At 36.7% G+C, this 20,791-nt stretch overlaps 1 protein-coding gene across 2 annotated transcripts; it reads left to right on the top strand.

Annotated features, from left to right (window-relative positions):
- The first annotated feature begins 327 nt into the window (after positions 1-327).
- On the top strand, positions 328-20,248 carry ZNF644 (zinc finger protein 644). Of its 2 annotated transcripts, XM_039382982.1 has the most exons (7): positions 328-402; positions 1,423-3,469; positions 3,908-4,463; positions 4,625-5,230; positions 7,754-7,876; positions 15,117-15,219; positions 15,711-20,248. In XM_039382982.1, the coding sequence occupies exons 2-7, from the start codon at positions 1,454-1,456 to the stop codon at positions 15,901-15,903; spliced, it is 3,597 nt and encodes a 1,198-aa protein (XP_039238916.1). In that variant the 5' UTR covers positions 328-402; positions 1,423-1,453; the 3' UTR covers positions 15,904-20,248. The 2 variants fall into 2 exon arrangements, with proteins under 2 accessions (XP_039238916.1, XP_027567625.1); XM_027711824.2 differs by lacking the exon at positions 7,754-7,876 and having other exon boundaries at positions 1,423-4,463.
- The last annotated feature ends 543 nt before the right edge of the window (positions 20,249-20,791 follow it).

The raw sequence follows: 20,791 nt of genomic DNA, 5'->3' as shown, positions 1-20,791 counted from the left end.
AGGAAATATTTTTTCAATGACTTATTTTTTTCGTTGTATTTCTGCTCCAAATAGAATGACTTTCATCTGCAAAAGTAAATCATCTTACATTAGGGTTTGTTTTTTACAAACTTAAAGGGGGTTAAGTATTTGTTTTTTCCTTTTGTCGATTTGAAACAAAACAAGTACAATAACAAAGAATTTCCATGAGGCCGTAGCTAGCTTTGAATTGTGTGGATAGCTATCATAATGTTGAATTGAAAAACTAAAAGAAATGCTGGACTTACTTTAGAGTGTGACATATGAAGATTAAAGTGGTTGTGTTTAACCAGGTTGTTTTCTCTCCTTAGGAAAAAAGGATGTCCAGAGTGGTCTTCCTTGATTTCGATAAAGGACCATTGCAGGGAGCCACGGATATTAGTTGTGAGTTATAACATCTTAATTTAGAGAGTTAAGTAATGACTCCTTTTAACTGAGCTCTATTCAAAATGTTAATTAGTAACAGGAACTATGTGATGGCAGGAGTCAAATCCCCCAGAACATCAAAGCAAGTGGTACTCTTTAAGGATAAAATATGTGATTTCCGTAAAATGCAGATAGACGTTTCTTGCTCCTAGATGAATGTTTTAATGCCTTATGCTCACTGTGTTCTTAGGACCCATATGAGAGGCGAATGGCAGGGTAGACTGAAGTTTACATTCTTGTTGGTCACACGCTGATTTTCATGTGTAGGCAACTTCTTTGTGCTCACTAAGCGTCGGGTAGATAATTTGGTGTAAGAATAAAAGTTACTTGTAGAAAAATAAAACCTCCCATAGGGAATTTATATGCAGTTGTTCTCTGTACTAGTAGATACTGTTATTGCCATGCTCTGAAATCCTGTAATACCAAAGTAAACACCCCAGCAGACTTCCATGTAGCATCAGGTCAGTTGTATGCAAGTACTTTGAAAAAAGTGCTACCTTGAGAAACATAAAATTATTTTAGTTTCCTAGTTTGCTAAAGGAAGTATGTTTAACAAAACAAACAAACTAACTAAAATTGCTAGTAGATGACGGTGTAGCCTCTCCTCCTTACATGCTTTACTTCTAGAAAACAGCTAAAGGTAAACTCTGTGGTTATGTACATGCAGAATGTATTCACAACTGTTTTGACAATCTAATTTTCTCTATCTTGTTTGTGTGTAGGTCTTCAGGCTTCTTTGAACTGGGATACTCGGCAGTGACTAGTTTGCTGTATGGTTATTAATATTGCATAGAAAAAATAGTATATTTTAGCTGCTTCATTGATTAATTTTAAGTGTCATGAATATCCTAACTAAAAAATACATTTTTAAGAAGTTCAAAACATCTTTTTAGATTACAGTGTGAGGAAGAGTGATCCTGAAAAGAACTGTAAATTAAAATTGCCATTTACCTGATCCTTTTCTTGTTTGTTTTTTAGTATAAATATACTTAATGGACAGACCAGCAATATGGATGATTTAGAGATAAATACTGAAGTCTCTGGTGCTAAAGAGGAAGAAATCCTATGTGATGATAATTTCACATCTGAGGAAGAAGGTGGCATTCCTAAACCACAAGAGAGCGACACGTCATTTCAGAAGAACAACACATTGACTCTGCCTGAGGAGCTATCAAGGGACAGATCTGAAAAAGCCTTAAGTGGAGGCCAGGCTTCTCTATTTATACACACTGGTGCTCCTACTGTTTCTAGTGAAAACTTTATGTTGTCTAGAGGAACTGCTGTTAATGGACCAGTTTCACACTCCACCTCAGCAAAGACTTCCATTATGAATAAAGGCAGTGTTTCATTAACCACTGGACAGCCTGGAGGTCATCACACAGATTCCTGCTCAACTTTGACAGTGGTTCATGATCTTCAGCTGCCTGCAAAGAGTACAACACAGAAATCAAATCAGCACCAAGTTTTATTTTTGTTACCTGATGTAGCACATGCTAAGAACCTGACTCATTCCATTAAAAATCTACCTACCTCTGCTTCAATTGGTTGTGATTCACAGAAAACAGTAGGAAATAGCGTAGACAGCACTTTAGTAGGCCAAGTAGAAGTTTGTGAGGATGATAAAAATTTACTATTAAAAGATGATTGTGTTGATACATTAACAGGCATTTCCTCAGGTACAGGTGGTTTTGGATCGGGATGTGATCCCAACTGGGATCCACAAAAAGAGTTTATACAGTTTCTTATGACAAATGAAGAAACAATAGAGAAGTCTCCCATTCACTGTAAGGTAGGGCTAGAAAAAAAGCGAAAAAGGAAAATGGATGTTAGTAAAATAACACGCTATACTGAAGACTGTTTTGATGATACCAGTTGTATTCCTAGTAAGTCAAAACTATTAAATGTTGAATTCTTAGAGCAGAATGAGGAGCTACAAATAGTAGAACCACAGAAATACTCACTGAGTAAAGTAAAGCCTGAATCCACAGATGAAGAGCTGGAAACTGTTGATGCTATCCAGCAGCTCATTTATAGTCCCAGTAGTAATTGTGCAGAAGATACTTCTCCTGTTCACACTAGCACTTTTCTTTCCAATACTTTGAAAAACAAATGTGAACAGAATGATTCTGAATCACCATCTACTTTCAGTACTGATGAACCATCATTTTATCCCTGTACAAAGTGCAATGTGAATTTTAGAGAGAAGAAACATCTGCATAGGCATATGATGTACCATTTAGATGGGAACAGTCATTTCCGACATCTCAATGTCCCCAGGCCTTACGCATGTAGGGAATGCGGAAGGACATTTCGAGATCGTAATTCACTTCTTAAACATATGATAATTCACCAGGAAAGAAGGCAGAAACTGATGGAAGAAATTCGTGAGCTGAAAGAACTTCAGGATGAGGGTAGGAGTGCACGGTTACAATGCCCGCAGTGTGTATTTGGTACCAATTGTCCCAAAACGTTTGTGCAGCATGCAAAGACCCATGAAAAAGATAAAAGATATTACTGCTGTGAGGAATGCAATTTCATGGCTGTGACAGAAAATGAACTGGAATGCCATCGAGGGATTGCTCATGGGGCAGTAGTCAAATGTTCAATTATTGGTAGCGACATATCCCAGAGGAAAACCCAGAAAAAGGCATCCTTGAAAGATCCCTATTTAGGATCCTCAAGAAAGTCATCGACGTATATGTGTAAGATGTGTCCATTTGCTACTTCAGCTAGAAGCATTTTGAAAAAACACATGGCATATTTGCATCCCGCATCATGCATGGATCCCTTTGGTAGCCATCTTAGACTACAGAAGAGAAAAGGCAGCATAATAGAAGAGTCTTTAGGTTTTGGTAGCAGGACAAAACAGTTGATGAGACATTCTTCTACTTTTCCAAAGAACTCAGCTTTAAAACAGGATGTAAAAAGATCATTTGGCTCTACTTCACAGTCCAGTAACTTCACAAAACTTCACAAGAGACCCTACAGGATACAGAAGGCTCGGAAAAGCGTTTCACAGTCATCTGTAAGTGTGTGCAATCTAAATTCTACAAACAAGAACTTTTTGATTAGAAATAGCATTGACCAAAAACGTAAATGTTTTCATCAAGCAGCAAAGCAGAAAGCTAGTGCCAAAAAAAGTGGTAATTATTTATATAGACACAGATATGAAAACTACAGGATGATTAAAAAATCTAATGACTCTTATCCTTTGCATTTAAAAAAGGAAGAGTCCAAATCTGTCAGTGCTTTACATTTATTTTCTTCATCAAGTAGTCCCCGTAATAATTGTTTTGTCATGGATTCAAATAGCCTTGATTGCAAAAGGGCAGAAGGCTGTAAAGATCGTAGGCATGTAGGTGTAAAAAGAGTGATTAAAGAATCCAAGAGGGAAGGCTCTGTTACAGATGATTTGGATTGCTATCCAGATTTTCTGCATAAAATGACTGTTGTTGTTTTACAGAAACTTAACTCTGCTGAAAAAAAAGACAGCTATGAAACGGAGGATGAAAGTTCATGGGATAATGTTGAACTATGTGATTACACTACACAGTCTGTGGAGGATGAATCTTACAGTGATATTAATCAGGAGCATGTAAACCTATTCCCCATATTCAAAGGTAAAATGGAAGATAATGAAGCTGGTGATAAGTCTTCACTTGGTTATGAGCAGAATGATGGCTTTTATTTTGAGTATTATGAAGATGCTGAGGGTAGTAACTTCTTGCATGATTTGCATGATCCTCAGAATTTAGAAAATGTAGGATCAGCATTGCCAAAGCATAATTCAGTTTTCCACTGGACTGATTTGTCGCTTGAAAAGAAGTCCTGCCCATACTGTCCAGCAACGTTTGAAACAGGTGTTGGCTTGTCCAATCATGTCAGAGGACATCTTCACAGAGCTGGACTAAGCTATGAAGCCCGACATGTTGTTTCACCAGAACAGATAGCAACAAGTGACAAAATGCAGCATTTTAAAAGAGCTGGAACAGGAACTCCTGTTAAACGTGTTAGAAAAGGTAAGATTTTTTTATTATTTGGGTACAAAGTAAAGGGGACAAAGGGATTTATTGAGCACTATACAAGACTTGCTTTAGCTTCTTGTAAAGCCTCTCATGATTTGTTGTCATGTTTAACTATATATAATTGTCAAAAAACATTATAATTATTTTCTTTGTAGCAATTGAAAAATCTGAAACTTCCTCTGAGCATACATGTCAGCTCTGTGGAGGCTGGTTCGATACTAAAATTGGATTGTCTAATCATGTGCGAGGACACCTGAAGAGGCTTGGCAAAACCAAGTGGGATGCACACAAGTCTCCGATCTGTGTTCTGAACGAGATGATGCAAAATGAAGAGAAGTATGAAAAAATCCTGAAGGCTTTGAACAGTCGCCGCATTATTCCCAGGCCGTTTGTTGCTCAGAAATTTGCATCAAATGATGACTTTTTATCTCAGAATGTTATACCTCTTGAAGCATACCATAATGGCCTAAAGACTGAAGATATATCTGTGTCTGCATCGGAGGAAGAAGGGCTGAGTTTCCTAAACGAATGTCATGAAACAAAAGCAGTACTACATGATGGCAAAAAAAATCAGTCACTTACACTGATAGAACTCCTGAAAAACAAGAGGTTAGGAGAAGAAAGGAATCCTGATATTTCCCCTCAAAAGATTCATAATCAAACTGCAAGAAAGAGGTTTGTTCAGAAATGTGTTCTTCCATTAAATGAAGACAGTCCATTGATGTATCAGCCACAAAAAATGGACTTGACTATGCAGTCAGGTAAGAAGGTGTTTCTTGACAACATTTCCAAAGAATCCTCTAATTCAGAGAAAATAACAAGTGCAAAGTATTTTATTTGGGATTCTGTTCATTTAATTCTTGTTTCATTTCCAGAGGACACTTGACTGCGAGAGGTAGCACAGCAAATTTTTCTGACATGTTTTTCCTAAAGTGAAAAAACCCCTCAGCAGCACTGAGGGGTTTTTGCATGGAACATAGTTCCTGTTCTGCATATGACTGGGCATACAAATTCAAAGCGGACACAAAGTGAGCCTCAGTAAGGAAGAAGACACATCCTGCAGTAAACAAGTTGAAGTGTCCCTGCATATTTGGTGGGCTAACAGTTCTGAAATGTTCGGGCTTGTAACCCTGTTTTCAGGCATTAAAGCAGCTGGTTTGGGAATTACTGCATTTAAATCCTTGAGATATGTGAAAGGCAGCATTTGCTCAAACTAACAGAACTGTTGATACCATTATAAATGCATAATATTGCAAATTGGTGAAGCACTGTCAACTAATTTTGATGGTTTTAGGCAAACATACTCTTACAACATAGATTAATTCTTGTTTGTTGCAAAATTGCGGCTGCTCTGAGAAACTCATGCTTGCTTAGGGCCTGTCTATCCTGAGTGATGACCTGTGCTAGTTCAAGCTTTGTTGGAATACAGTTGTAGCCAGCAGGTTTCTGATGCACGGCCTCTGACTGATAAGGACCTAGATTGTCCCTCCGCTGAGGATTGTGCTAATGAAACAATTCTACAATCAACTTCCTAGCTACTCTGTATACTAATAGAGCAGGCTTTTAGAGTGATGTTTTTAACCTACTTGTCACATAAGAGTTATTTCTAGTCTTGAGGAACTCTTACAACATCCTTTTTAATGTGTATGTAGAGCTTGCATTTACCTGTTTCTTGTTTGGACACCACCTTATAATGGTGCAGGATTCTTTAGATTGAGGAGCAGGATCTTATTTTTATACCCCTGACTTTTTTTTTGTTCTGTTGCTTTTCTTGTTATTACCCAGGTTAGTAAAACTGGCAGTGCCTAGTACTTTTTCACCTATATTCTTTTCTTCCTATAAACAAATAAAAACAACAATCTGATGTGCTCGGAAGTTCTTTTAGGGGACTACAAAAGTGTGGCAATCAATTTCTTAACAAAGGTGGCTTTCTAAAATGACATAGTAGAAGTGGAACAGAGTTACATTTTATGTCTTCTGGACGTCTGTGGTTGTCCCTTAAGACAGGAGATTGCTTAACAAAGGAAGTGTATCTTTGACAGGCTTAATGATTTGAAAATGCTCAAGGAATAGCTTGCCAAACCTGACACTGTGTATTGCTTTCTGTTTAATATTTACTGCTCAATACTAGGTAGCACCTGTTTGGTGTGATGAACAACCAAATAAAAATAAACATATGCTTGCATAGTACTAACAGATACGAATGGGGCCCTGTAGTTTTCTGCGGCTGAGGTAACAGAATTTGACAACTAACGCACTGTGCCAGTTGAATAAGAAAATATTTAACCTAAAGTTGAAAATCTTCCATTTTTCCTAAAAAAGGCAAATATTTCTTTAAAAGGTTTTTACCAACCAGGTATTCTTCTTCTGCAACTTGCCTGAAAAACAGCATGTCTTCTGTGGCTGCTGGAGAATAGCATTCTTTCTTTCCTGCAAACAGAGGCTTTCCAGCTGAGTAGTTTTAGCTTTTTTATTTATTCTTCTAATAATTTATTAGTAGAGAACCTGAAATATTAGTTGACCAAAACAATATATCTGTGGTAAAATGAAGGGAGAAACATTATGGTGAAGTGAGCAGGGGATAAGTTACAATGGTTTCTTTGTCTGTAAGTGAGGACTTCAGTACTGTTTCACTGTTTTCCTGTGATAAATAGCATGTTGCTTTGTTGATCGTTTATTTAGCACAAAGATTTTAGCAAAAACCTTCATTTACTTTCGTTATCAATTGCACATCTAAAGTAAGAACAGAAATGCACTGAACAAAACGTTTTGTCTAACAGCTGTTCAGTGGTGTGTTTTACCACCTTTTTCTCCGAGCCTTCAGCAGCACACTAATTTTAGTGTGGAGCTCTTCAGTCTTATGGGTGAAACACTTTTAATTACCACTTTGTCAACTTGACTTTCCAAATTCTCTTTATTGGAAATGTTGAAAGCTCTGAAATTTTTCAACAGAATTGTGCTACTCAAATTGCAGGATTGTATTTTGTATTAGAGCTTCATAATGTGGAGATCTATAGGAACTTGGTAGTTGGTATTAAATGCAGAGTAGCGTAATGGGCTCAAGTTGCCTCCTTTCTGTTATTTTTCAAATAACGTGGTTTGGCTTAAAGCACCAGGTGGAAAACTAATAACGGTTAACATGGATCCTTCTAATATACTAAACAATTGCGTCAATGCAGTGAATATATTTTAAACCATCTTTATTGCAGAAAACTTTTTACAACGCTTTGAGAATTTCATTTTTTGAAGAGAGAACTGGATTATAGTTTTCTTTTGAATGATAGGTATGCCTGTGAAGCTTAGAACGTGTGTGCATTGCAATACGACGTTTACAAGTGCTGTTAGCCTGTCCAACCACTTACGCGCTTATGCACGAAAGAAGAGTGCTGGACTTTTGACTGGGACAGGTATGTTTTGTTACAGATGTAAAAGCAAGTCTGTCTATGATACATTTTCTTCATCAGACTGGACAAAAGCATATGTTAATTCAAAATAATTTTGAAGCTTCTGCTGGTAAACAATTTATTTGCCATAAAACTTCAGCAACTTGTAAGAAAAGATATGTTGCTGTTGTCCACTCTCATGTCTGATTTTCATTCTTACTCTTTGATTTTGGATCCAACATCTAAGGTATGTAAGCAAAACTAAGAGATGGTTGCTTAAATTCGTTCTCCTACAATATCACAACTTTCAAACCAGATAATTGGCCTTCTAATGAAGTGTTCAAAAGTATCTCAAAAATGAGAGCGGGGAAAAAAAAAGACAACAAAACAACAAGTAATTTTTACAGTCTAGTACATATAATTATGAAGAATACTGTAGTAAAATAGGAAAAGCAAGTAATTTTACACTTAGTATATTTTTAACAACATACCGTATGTAGTTGGTTTCTTTTCTTGTTTGGCTCACAACCCAAAAACTACCTGCTCTGACATTGTTTAGTACAGCATTTGGCACTGCTATTAATGTTTTTAATTAAAACACACTTCCTTTTGAAATTCATCTAATATTCCATATTTTTATTTGTTTCCAGAGGCCTGCAGCTTGCTTGGCTGTAGGAAATTTCTGAGTTTACTTGGATTATTGCTGAGATTAGTGGGACTTCACAACAGCAAACTGGGGAGTAGAGATGCAATATAGTGAGGAAATTTGGCAGATATGAAGTCTGGAATATTCTGTAATTAAGAAGGGCAGCCATCACTTTTCTGTGTTAACAAGCACAGACTTTTACATAATGCTCTTAGAAAATGCATAATCCTTTTTTTATTTGCAAATGTAATTCATTATGCTAAGAATGACAAACTGATTTGCAGGCTTTCTCTGCAGAAGGCTAAAAGAAATATTTTTACAAAATGGGCCTGTGGCTGCCAGGTCTTATGTTACACTACATTAATGCTATAACAAAGCAGATTTAGGAGTCAGCAGATGCAATAATGTCTAATGCGTAGGAGAATATGTGTTTAGTCCGTGATTCTGAAAATTTTCATATTTATTCAGTAGAAAGGTGATGGTAGTGGACTTCATTTACCACTGCTTTGATTTGATACTAGCCCTGTGGTAAGTTATTTTTCTTACACACCTACTGGTGAAGTATTTTTCAACAGCTATACTATTTAAATTGCACATTGAGAACTTAATAATTCAGTGAAAGAGCCACAGTGGCAGACAGGATAGTACACAGAGATTGAATCCTGGACTAGCTGTTTGTGCCTAGCTTCCCTTCTGCTAAATGGGAAGAGTGAAGCAAGCTTGTTAGGGTGCTTTCAGGGATTTTTGTTTGTTTTCTTTAAGAAGTGTATTTTGCTAGTGAAGTATTTACCTTCTCATCAGAACAGTTGCCACATTTTTTAAAAGAACTGAAAGAAAATTCAAGTCTTTTATCATTGGACCTAGAATTTGATTTAAAATTAAGTTAGAAACAAAATGAGGTTAGAAACAAAGCTTCGATAAAAGGTTAGAAACAAAACTTTGAAAAGAAAATCTTTTGATCTCAGAAGCTGGAGCTAAGCCAGATAAATGGCCTGTACCATGGATAAAGGCCTTTTGCTGAAACCATTGACTTAAAGAGTCAATGTTAAGTTCTAGCTATAACATGCAACCAATGTATATTTATATTAACTTAGTCATTATACTGCTGTAACTCTGCGAAGTTTGTAAACTTTGCGCCCTGACTTTTCATTCAAGCAAGCTCAACGCAAGGCTTGTAGACGAGAAAACATACTTGTAAACAGTGGTTTTATTTGATATTCCACTTTATAACGCAAGACAATTATTTTAATGCAGGATTTCACTAGCACGCACTAGTTTCAAACTTTGCTATGAGTGTTGTTCTTGGGGAGATCTCAGGTTTTATTATTAAAAAATGGTTGCAGTTGAGAGCAACTTCAAGATGTCTTCAGTTTGGCCTCAGCCACAGCTGAACTTTCAGTGGCCTTCAGCTGTTGTATGGAGACAATGAGGATATGTTTATACAGGTTCTTTCTTCTGTTTTCATGAAACCTTTCTTAGATCTTCTAAAGTAAACATAACTACCAAAAAGAAACCACAGTGGTTGATTATTTTTCTCAATATCTTCCTGTAATTAAATAATCGTGTGTAAACATGAATGCTGTAATTCTTTTATTTGGCAATTATTAGGGGAATTATCAAGGCATTACTGTTTAGTAAGAGAAATACAGTAATCTCTGTATGCCACCAATGAGACCTCTCCTAGTGCTACAGTAGCTTACTTATTAGTCTTCTCAGATTTTCGATTTGTTTGCACGTGGTTTTGATATTGACTGTTATCATATTGCTTTTCTAGCAGATGCCCTACTTCTTCAGTCAGTAATTTGATTATATTTAGTTAAATCTTACCCTTTTTTTTTTTCAAATGCAACTTGACAGTTTTAGCAGTATAGTAGACATAGTTACACATAATGGTAGCTTTGGAGAATGGACTCAAGAAAAACATCCTAGAAGTGAAAGTTACTAAGCTGTCGGCTGTGTGAGGTTAGTCTTTATTATATCTTACTTGTGCCTGTAGGTATGCATTATAGATCCAATGTATAGCCAATACCTGTCTAGGTTCACTTAATAGTCGCTTTTGTATTATTGCTTGCATAATCATCTTCAGATGACTGGCTGGAACTTTTTTTCATTATTCAGTCCAACTTCGAACAATATAATTATTTAATTGCTCGTCTTGAGTAGATGCTAATTTCCTTTTAATACACATTTTGATGAATAGCAGCAACACACTGGTGTTTCTCAGAGCATGTGGCAGACTTGCTTCTTTTTCTGCTTATCTTGAGAGTGTTGGACTGACCTACACAAAATCTTCAAAATGCATCTCATTCTTCTTGGTTACAGTTGTATGTTCAGCTTCCTTTCTTTTCTTCTCTCTAGGCCCCTCTTCCTCCCCCTGCCCTGCTCTCCCCAAGTCTCTTGATACTCTCTTACACTCTGGCTTTTTACATCTTCTCTTTGTTGACTCTTTTCACACACTCAGTCTCTTCATACCGGCTGTCATCTTCTGGGAATCACCACTTTATTCTTTGGTCATTGCTTCTGTAGATGGAGACTGCTTCTTCAGAAACTCAGGAGGGAACAATAAAGTACAGAACAAGAAGTCTGGCCTTCAAGCCAACAGTGTGACCGAGGTAGCAGTTCACAAGGCCACTACACATCCAAATAATTTCAAATATTGCTTTGGGAAGTTTGTGGTGGAAGCATATCCAGCTACAGCAGAAATCTGAGGTCCACTGGCTTTGCGTATCTTTATTCTGTGCAGTTACAGTTACAAACAATCAGCCATCACAATGAGCTAATTTTCAGCATCCTATAAAATCCTTCAGGGAGCACATTACTGGAGGGGGTTTTTAATGCCCTTTACTGTGCAGTAATGATGAGGATAGATAGCAAGTGATTGAATTTGAAAAATTAGTGACTAAATGTAGAAGAAAGATAATTCATTATTTTTTACTTTTTAATTGGCAGTTTTCAAATGGTTAATTAGCTCCATTCATGTGTGCAATTATTCAGCTTGTGTTAGCTTATGACAAAATTCATAAAGTCTGATTAAAAGACTCAGGTCTAGTCTTCCTGAAATAAGAAACTTTCCATGTTGATGGACATCAGGAAGCAGAGCATTTTAATTTTGAACTGCAGACCAAATGTCTTAGCATGAAGGGCCTCCAACTGTCACCTACCTAATTCATGTTCTCATGCTCGTTTAAACCTCCTATCTCTCCTACTTGTAGTGTTTCTTGATAAGTGGCCACAGAGGTAAAGAATGTTTTTATATGCAGCCGTTTTACCTAGCACATATTTTTCTAAATAGTGTGCTCTGAAATTGAACTTGAGCACTTCCAGTAGTTTGATTGTCTTTTGTTTTAAATGGGTTGCTTCTCCGTCATGTTGTATCAGTGGTTTGATGAAGTGATGCGACTCATCGTTTACAAGTTTTTTGAATAGCAACTGGGAAACACCGGGTAGCCAAACTTGAAGGAAGGAGGCTTCTTCCAAAAAGAAGTAGGCCTTTATGGAGAACGAAAGATGATAGTTTGGAAACTGTCGTAACTACAAAGTAGTAGTGGAAGGTAGTTCCTGCCTTTCTGGCAATTTGCTGCAGTTTCCATGCAGCTTACCGGAGCTAAATTATCCTTGGTGTCTTCGTGGAAGCGATAAAAACATACTTTCTGAGGAGTTCATGCTTTGTTACAGTAAAGACATAGGAAATACAGTAGCTGAGTTTTGGTCAGAACATGGCTATGTTATGGGTAGGCAATGGATGAGGCAATTGTGTGACTTACTTGATGCGTTGCAACCACTATCAAGACTTGCATCGTATCAAGACTACTCAAGTGTGTGCATGTGACTTCATTTAAACTTGTTGCTTTCTGGGTAGACAAAATGAAACTAACGTGATAATTACTGGTCCACGTGCCTGATAACTGCTGTTGGAATTATGGTTTTCGCTTGGCTTTACACAGATGTTACTCTTTCTCTGCTCACTTTCCAGCTTCACTGGAGTAACTTCAGAATGTACTTGTGCTGCTTTGAGCTCCCTAAACTGTGATAGAATATGTTCACTAGCTCAAAAGACAAAAGGAACAAAAAATTTTTTACAGAACACCGGTTCAGTATTCTTAGCGTTTTCTGTCTGTTGTAACAGCTTATTGCCCGGGCAAATCTACTTTCAAATGTAGCTAAGTTGCTCTGAGAATGTGTTGAGTAATCTGAATCTTTTTTCTTGATGTCATTTACTGTGATATTTTCTGCCCTTTCTTCTGTAATTTCTCTATCTAGAGCCTCCATCATAAATGACTCAGAGAAGATGTGCATTCTTTTGTTTTTCTTGTTTTCTCAATGTTCATGGAAAAGGTGCCTTTCAAGGAAGCAGAAACTACCTCTTCTGGTACATTATGGCAGTTTCTGTCATTGTTGCTGTTGTTTGGTTGCACAGTAGTTCAGAGGGGATTTTTTTCTTAGTAGATTATGCACACACACAAAACCATTAGGTTTCAGGAACTCTGTTGCAGAAGACTAATCCAGGTCTAAAAAGAAAGAGAAATGCTCTGGATGTGTGTGAGTAGAATCAAATTTCTTTATGGGAATGAATGTCTTTGCCAACATGAAGGAAATCAACCAGTTCTTGTTTAAAATGCAGGTTGACCTCGCTAGTAGTCTGTTATCTACTACTTCTTTTATTTTACTGATATCAGCTTATATCAGCTAACTGTCCTCAGATACAGCTCATGGACGTGTTTGCATTTGGATAATACTGATTTCTGTTTCCCTTCTTCCCATGATGTTCTGCAAAATCATCAAAGGCAAAGCTTTTGCTGTAATAACTGCTTCAGATAAGTCGCCCCTCACACAAATAGTTCTCTTCAGAGCATGGGTGTCTGGGTTCCAGTATTTTATCTGCTTACATTTCTGATGATGTTGTTACTGAAGTTGCGGTATGTAAAATATTTATACTATTTGGTAGTTCCTACAGCCTGAATGATATCTTTTTTCTTCCGAATTAAATGAAGAATATGCTTTTGGTGAGAGAATAAAGTATTAAAAAATCCTTAACAATTTTCCAGAAGTTATCTTGGCCATTTCTCTCTCTCCCCCCCGCCACCTTGGGTTACTGCCTTTATATCCAGACTGCTTTCATTGTTGCTGTCAGAAAAAAAATGCTGTTAAGCCTCGTTTTCCTGATTTTGGTCTGAAGGAAGTCTCTTTAGTTTGGTATCTGCTTTCAGTTTATTTTATTGGTTCTCTGATACCTTCAAATCTCAGAAATCCATTCTAAAATTTTAGATACTGTAGGAATCTTTAAATCTGGGGATGGAACTGGGAAATGTCTGGTATATCTACCAAGTTAAAAGCTTGGGCTACAGGGTAAAAGCTTGAGAGGTGTTCCTTTGGAGGAAATGAGAAAAATGAAGGATGCAGTCAAGACCTGTGTTCTTTAAATCAACATGTTTTGCCTCGCCTTATGCTTCAGAATACTACTAAGAGGTTAATTCTTCTATTTTATATTATAGGAGCTAAAATTTTAGACAAGTGTAACAATTTTTTTTTAATTTTACTGTTAAGATGCTTCAGTAGTGTAGCATTATACCTTCTTGGTATCAAGAATACCACCTGGTGCTGTCTTTCCAGTTTTTGTGGAGTTTTTGATGAAGTGGTGTAACTGGTTGTTTACAAAAGGTATTTGTGTTATAGTTTTATTGTTGGTGTCTTGTTTTGGAAGAGTGTAGCTAGATATACTTCTCAGTTCAAGCAATCACAAACTTCTTGAGCTTTATCAGCTGTTTTCATCATAACAATATTAACTCAGTTTAATCTACTCATCCCCCACTTTGGCTGCTTCTTAGAATGGCCAGATTCTGTTACAGATTCCCATTACATCTGTTTATAAGAGGTACAGACCTCAGAACTAACTGAACACATTTGCTATGCATTTCCTGTTCTCACACGTTATTTTCATACATAGTTTCAAATGCTTAGACTGAATTTAAAAAGTGACCTTGCCATCTCTGTTGATTGTCCTAATAAGAACTCCCACTGCCACGGACTAATACATACTTTTTGTAAGCTGCACTAGAATTCAGACAGGAGCAAGGGGGAAGCTTCATTTGAAATTCTTAGAACAAAAGGACAGATTTTTGCTTTATGTTGAAAGAGGTGTTCTATTCAAACTAGAAATTCGTGATTGTAGTAGCTGAAAGCTACAACTTTATGAAGTTGTAACTTGGTTGAACGTGAGTGGTCTTGTGATGGTACTTGAACTACAAAACAAGTTCGAGATTTTGACAGCATTTTATTCATGAAAGGGAATTTCCAATGGTGCTTTGCTTCTGTATAATTCTGCAATAGGTTTGTAGGTGCTTCCTGATACTAAAACAGCAGTTTAATGCTGAATGTCAATTATCTAGTCTTTCAAAGAACAAGCACCATGCTAAACTAAAAAAAATAGCTTCATGTGTTTTGTCAGTATGTTTCTTAGCATACACTGTAATTGTTTTGGATTTATATTATAATTAAATGTAGAATAACAAGGAGGTAGATGTCTTTTCACTACTGCTATAGGGAATACTTACTGAATATCTCTGTTTGGTTAACACTTATTGAAGTATTACTTTCACATATGGAAATTTCTCTTCTTAGCTTTAGACTGTAAGCAAAAGAAGTCAAGGTCAAGATCTGGAAGCAAGAAGAAAATGCTGCCGTTACCTCATAGTGCTGATGAAGTTTACATACTCAGATGCAGGTATATAGTGTTATTTTCATTGAAAGAACACATTATTAAGAGCTTACTAATTTTAAAAGAAAATAAAAAGAAATAGGATTGTATCTCATAAATGTTTGTGATTAAACTGAATAATATGGAGGGTAAGCAATTGCCTATTTTCGTTAATTTGGACAAGAGGATTTGATCCTGTCATATTCGGGTGATTGCCACTTGCTTCTCTAGCTAAAATCTTACTGGTCATGTCTAAGTAATATTCTGTCCTTCAAAAGAAACCTTACATAAGAACAGATTGTTATTGCTAGTGTTAAAAATGTGAGAGTGTGAGTTGTATAAACTGCAGGGGTTTGTGCTCACTGTTACTACTAATGAACTCAATTACTAAGTTTTTCAGCTAAAATATATAGAAATAAACTTCAAGAAAATTAAGACTTTTCACTTATTGTCTGTCTTTTATAATTTTTCAGTAGAGCTAGATATATCTTGATGGATTAATTTTAATATTTGCATAGGTTTTGTGGTCTGGTCTTTCGAGGACCTCTGTCTGTTCAAGAAGACTGGATAAAGCACTTGCAGCGACACATTGTCAACGCAAATCTTCCACGGACTGGAGCTGGCATGGTTGAAGTCACATCACTACTTAAAAAGCCTGCTTCAATTACTGAAACTTCATTTTCTTTACTGATGGCAGAAGCAGCATCATAGAACAAGGAAACATTTTAAATTTTAATTGGGTGTAAATTTGAAATACTTCATCATTTTTTAAAATAAATTGCTACACTAAATTATGTTTATAAATGCTAAGGACAGAAAAATAGAGGAGGATTACAGTAACATCAAAATAAATTGAATACTTAACAGTTACAGTAAGTAGTCTTTATATTTTATATAGGGTGGAAGATGTGTTTTTAAGGTTTATTATGTTTTTGTCAGTTACTGTGTTCACTATCAATACAAGACCATTATATGTATGGCAGCCATTTTTAAATTGTTGCACATGGGTACTTAAAAGACAGATTTTAATAAAACAAAGAAACCACGTTCTCTTCAGTGTTACCCAAATCAAGGCTCTGTTTATTCCAAAAAGAATTACATAGTAAAATAAGATACTATTATATTTTGTTTGTATGTATGTAGTGTTTTGTATAATACCAAGAACTGCTAATACAATTTACTCAACTTAGGGCATTAAATACCATGTACTTCATAGTTCAAGAGACTGTTTCGTTCCAATAGGGCAATTAGTACTATTCTATCTAGGTGTGTAAGTGTTTTTTTTAAATCACATGAGGCTTTTTGTACTAAAAAGTGGAGGGAAACTTGTTTAAACAAATTTCTAAGAGAAATATGTACATAATACTGGAAATTTGTGGTAAGGAAATATTCTTTACTTCAGTTGCATTTCTCACTGACAATAAAGTGGTGCATCCATGCTACCTCCTACTTGTCAACAAAGATGGTATTTACCCTTATGTTTTTGTATCATAGTAGATTCAATCCAACTTTCTTTATTACAAAGCATCTTTTTGTTAACAAGTTTGTTACTTTTATGATGATTTACCTGAAGTCTGACTTGCTTACGGAAGTTTGCCTCTACTATTTTATTTAACACTGTAGAAATGTACTAATAAGCATTGCTCACTACACAGTTAGAGTAGACTTTTCATTTATAATTCTGTTTAAAAGATTGATCATTTTAGAAAATTCGAACACAGATTGAATTGTTTCTACATATGAAGAGAATGTTTACAACTTAAATTTTAGAGCTTGTTTTGGATGTGATTATATGTATGAAAACTGTAACACTATGCTCATGCTAAGGACCTACTTACAGAATTATTGAAATAAATGTGCTGTGAGGATGGAAATATGGTGCAGGTGTCTTGGTCATGATGAATTGTGTTTGTTCATTTAAACTGTCTTCAAAACATGATTTTTGTTTAAATCAAATTAGATTCCTCTACAAATCAATTTTGTATGCAAGTAACATTTCATTTTACTCATATAGGGTAACATACTGTAGTTAAGCCAAGGATATGCATTGATATTTTCTTTATATGTAAATAAAGTTAAAAGCAGTTAAAGCAAGAGGAGTATTTTGGTAGAGTATATACATACCTCACTGCCAGTGAAATTGCTTTCCTATGGTATATCTCCTTACCAGAAAAATCTCTAAATAAAAAGGTTTAAAGAAAATCTAAATGTCTATAATGTGAAGCATTTATTTGCATTGTGTGAATTAAGTTTGTGAAATTGATTTGTCTTGCTTGAGATTAGAATCTTCACATGATCTTAAGTAAAAGTACATTTACTTGCAATAAACTGAATTGTTCACAGACGCATTACATTTGATTGGTGGAAAATATGAATAAATGTCTGTCTTCCTGGGTGCACGGAGTTTAGAGTTAACACATGAGGCTTGTTAATGTTCTGATAAAATAGATGGGCTGAAAATGCACAGCTCTACAGGACAGAGTCCTCAGATATGGCCATCCTAACTCTTCAAGGCTGTCATTAAATTAGTGCTATCAGGTGTTTAACTGTACAAATTGCTATAGCTAAGTTTAGCTTTCTTGTCAGAATTTATTCTCTTATAACTGGAAAATCTACATTGTTACATTTAAAGGCTGGAGGAAAAAATACTTTAGAGATTTTAGAAAAGATAACTGGGATGTTGAAGTATATTGCAGACAAATTATGTGTATGCAGACTAACAAATTTCTAAATTTGTGGATGCTTGTGGGATTTTTTTATACGCTGTGAAAATGGAAGATTTAAAGCAATGTGTTGAAGCAAATAGAGGGAAGTGATCAAATCACCTTGAATGTTTATAATGCTTTAATAGAGTGCTTGTTTACCCTTCTCACCAAAAAAAGTGCTTGTGAGAGCACCATATTTTGTGGCTGTTTAACAAATGAGCAAATCAATGAAGTGCAAATGATATTTATCTAGTATTGTTAAGAATGCTTGTAAGGTGAAGCCATATCGTGCGGAATTTTGCATTAGCAAAAAACTCTTACTAGGTTAATAATAATAATAAACCCCTAGTTCATTCTATTAAATTCATTAAACCCCAATAGTGAGCTGCTTTGTGTAACGCTAAAATGCAAGGCTGTGTGAAGAGCAGGGAGCTCTAGGGCTGGTAAGTTTCCAAAATGAGATTATGTTGATGAGGAGCAGAGTTTTCACTGACAGGCTGAGTGGGTGCACTGGAGCTGTATGCCTGACTTAAATCAGATCCTTGCAATATAGTTTGAAATATATGCAGAAGTTCTAGAACTCTTCTGATTATTGAATTAATTGCATATATGGTTGATACAAACTAAATTAACTTTTAAAATAAAAAATCAGAGTACCCTTTAGCTGTCTTTAGCCTCTAGTCCTCAAGTGGGCCTATTAATTTTCTTGGTTTCTGTTGTTTAGAAATACAGATCTTCTGTCACTGCCTTCAAGGAAATATAAATGCCCCTTTCTGGACTTACAGAAATTCTAAATAATGTGTTAGAAGAGGGTAAATTAAGTCAGTTGCTTTGTGATACCAAACTCATGTTCTGTGGCTTGAGAGTCTCTGTGGCAGTCTGTGCTAAAGAGCTGGACTTCCAGAGTTGCACATAGAAACACAAGTGTTAGTCTGTTCAGGTTGACTTAGATTGCTTTGGGGTAAAGGCTGCAGTGGTGCAGTGATTTTTGTTTGGTTGATTTTGGTTCTTTATCACAGTCTTACTTGTTTCTGAAGTTATCCTAGTTTCTGGTAAAGGTCTCTTAAGTAGTAACCTCAGGAAAATTACAAAAGAATTTTCAGAATGCTTAGAGAAGCCTTGGAAATTGTAGAAGACCACCCCATACACTTTTTGTAACATGATTGCCTATATTCCCTAATCGCAGTGATATTTCCAAATTATATTCAAAAATTAAAACTCTGTTGCGTTCCTTGAAAAGATGTTTCTGCAGAATGTTGGAAAGATGATTTTAAAGTGCCCGTGGTAGTGTGTTCAGGCTCTATGCATGGAAAGTGGAGGCAAGCAGACAACACGTGTCGGCTTACAGAGACCCCTGGGCATTTACTGCTGTTTGCCGTGTCCTGCCGCACGTGGGTTGGATGACCTGTGTGAGGTGCACTGTTCCCGTGAGCTGAGGCGGTCCAGCTCTGCCCACAGATCCAACTTCTGCTTCCTCAGGGCACGCCTTACCCAGCCAGCAGTGTCAGGAAATGAGCTGCTGACTCGTTGATGGAGAGGAAGCACTGAGCAGTGATAGGTACTGGGAGCTGTGGGTGAGGGAGAGCGAGGGCCGGGCGTGCCAGAGATGGGCACTGTAACAGTCGGGTGCAGGTCCTGGGCCACACGGTTTGTGTTTGAGCTGTGTGCCTGCGCAAAGTCCTGCCTTTTCAGCCACGTTCAGGGAAATCAGCAAGGTCTTTGAGGTAAGTAGATCACAGGAGGAACACGAGTTATGAACTGGGGCTCAGAGAAGAGCATCCAAAGTTCCAAAGGTCAGCGTCACAGGCCTGAGATGGGAAGACGTGTTCCTGCAAAGCTTTTTTGACTGTGGTGTTTTTTCTGAGCTGGTTATGGTTCTGGGTTTCCTGCAGTGCTTTAAAGAGGGGTTATGCATTAAATCTACCTGATTCTGAAAACCTACAGAAGATAAATTGGGCTGAATAAATGAAGAAACATTAACAGCAAATAACGTGTACTGGCTTTTAACTTAATGGTTAAGGGCTGTGAACAAAGCCTGTTTAGTTGAATGCTATGGTTAACAGACTTTTCCACTTTTTATCACAGTAGTTAAATGCCTGGATACTTAAACACCAGTTTCATATTTAAAAAATTGGTTTATATAGTTTTGACTTTGTTTAAAAAAAAATCTTTTTAGGGTGGTACTTATTTAAAAAAGCTGACTGCATTATGATTTCAGATATTTCAATCCACCATGCTTTGTAGGTGCTGTTGCCTGATACATGGGTAGCAATTGTGATGTAATGGAAACGTTTGGCCACAGTGCCAGATTTGTAATCTCTTGCAATAAAATGTTCCTTTTTAACACTGCAGGCTTCTTGGTGTTTTTCCCAGTGCTCGGAGGTGAGCTGCATGGCATGTGTCACTTCATTCTGCAGGGAATTCTGCCCCAGCCAGAAGTTACATGGCGAGGCAAGAAGGGCAGTTTTGCTGGCTGTAGTCTTCTGAAAATTCAGAGGTGAGGTAAAATGGGGGTATTTACATTTCAGTATTGGAGACCAAGAATGAGAATTGGTGGCTGAGGGAACATCACCAGAGAAAGGGGCCCAAAGCTGAAGCTGAATCACAAGTAACAGTGGCTCTCATCCATGCACGTCTGCCCACTTCTCTCTCTGTTCAGTCTGGTTTCACTGGTGCCTTCTTTCTCAGAAGCAGTTTTCCCCTGCAGCATTAGGTGTGCGGTGTCTTCCACATGTACCTGGGCACAGAGTACACTGAAAAACCCAATCTGCCTGGCACTCTGCAAGTTCCTGGTCTCCTGCAGCGTGAAAGGATTCATAGCCATACCACAGCCATTCACACACTGTAAGCAAAAAATATAGTTGATCAAATATAGCATAAAGGACTGTTGGGGT

This window comes from Pipra filicauda, unplaced genomic scaffold (genome assembly GCF_003945595.2).
Source record: "Pipra filicauda isolate LSUMZ 115617 unplaced genomic scaffold, ASM394559v2 scaffold112_size3218982_pilon, whole genome shotgun sequence".
Lineage (NCBI taxonomy): Eukaryota > Metazoa > Chordata > Aves > Passeriformes > Pipridae > Pipra > Pipra filicauda.
This window is presented reverse-complemented; position numbering and strand designations above follow the sequence as displayed.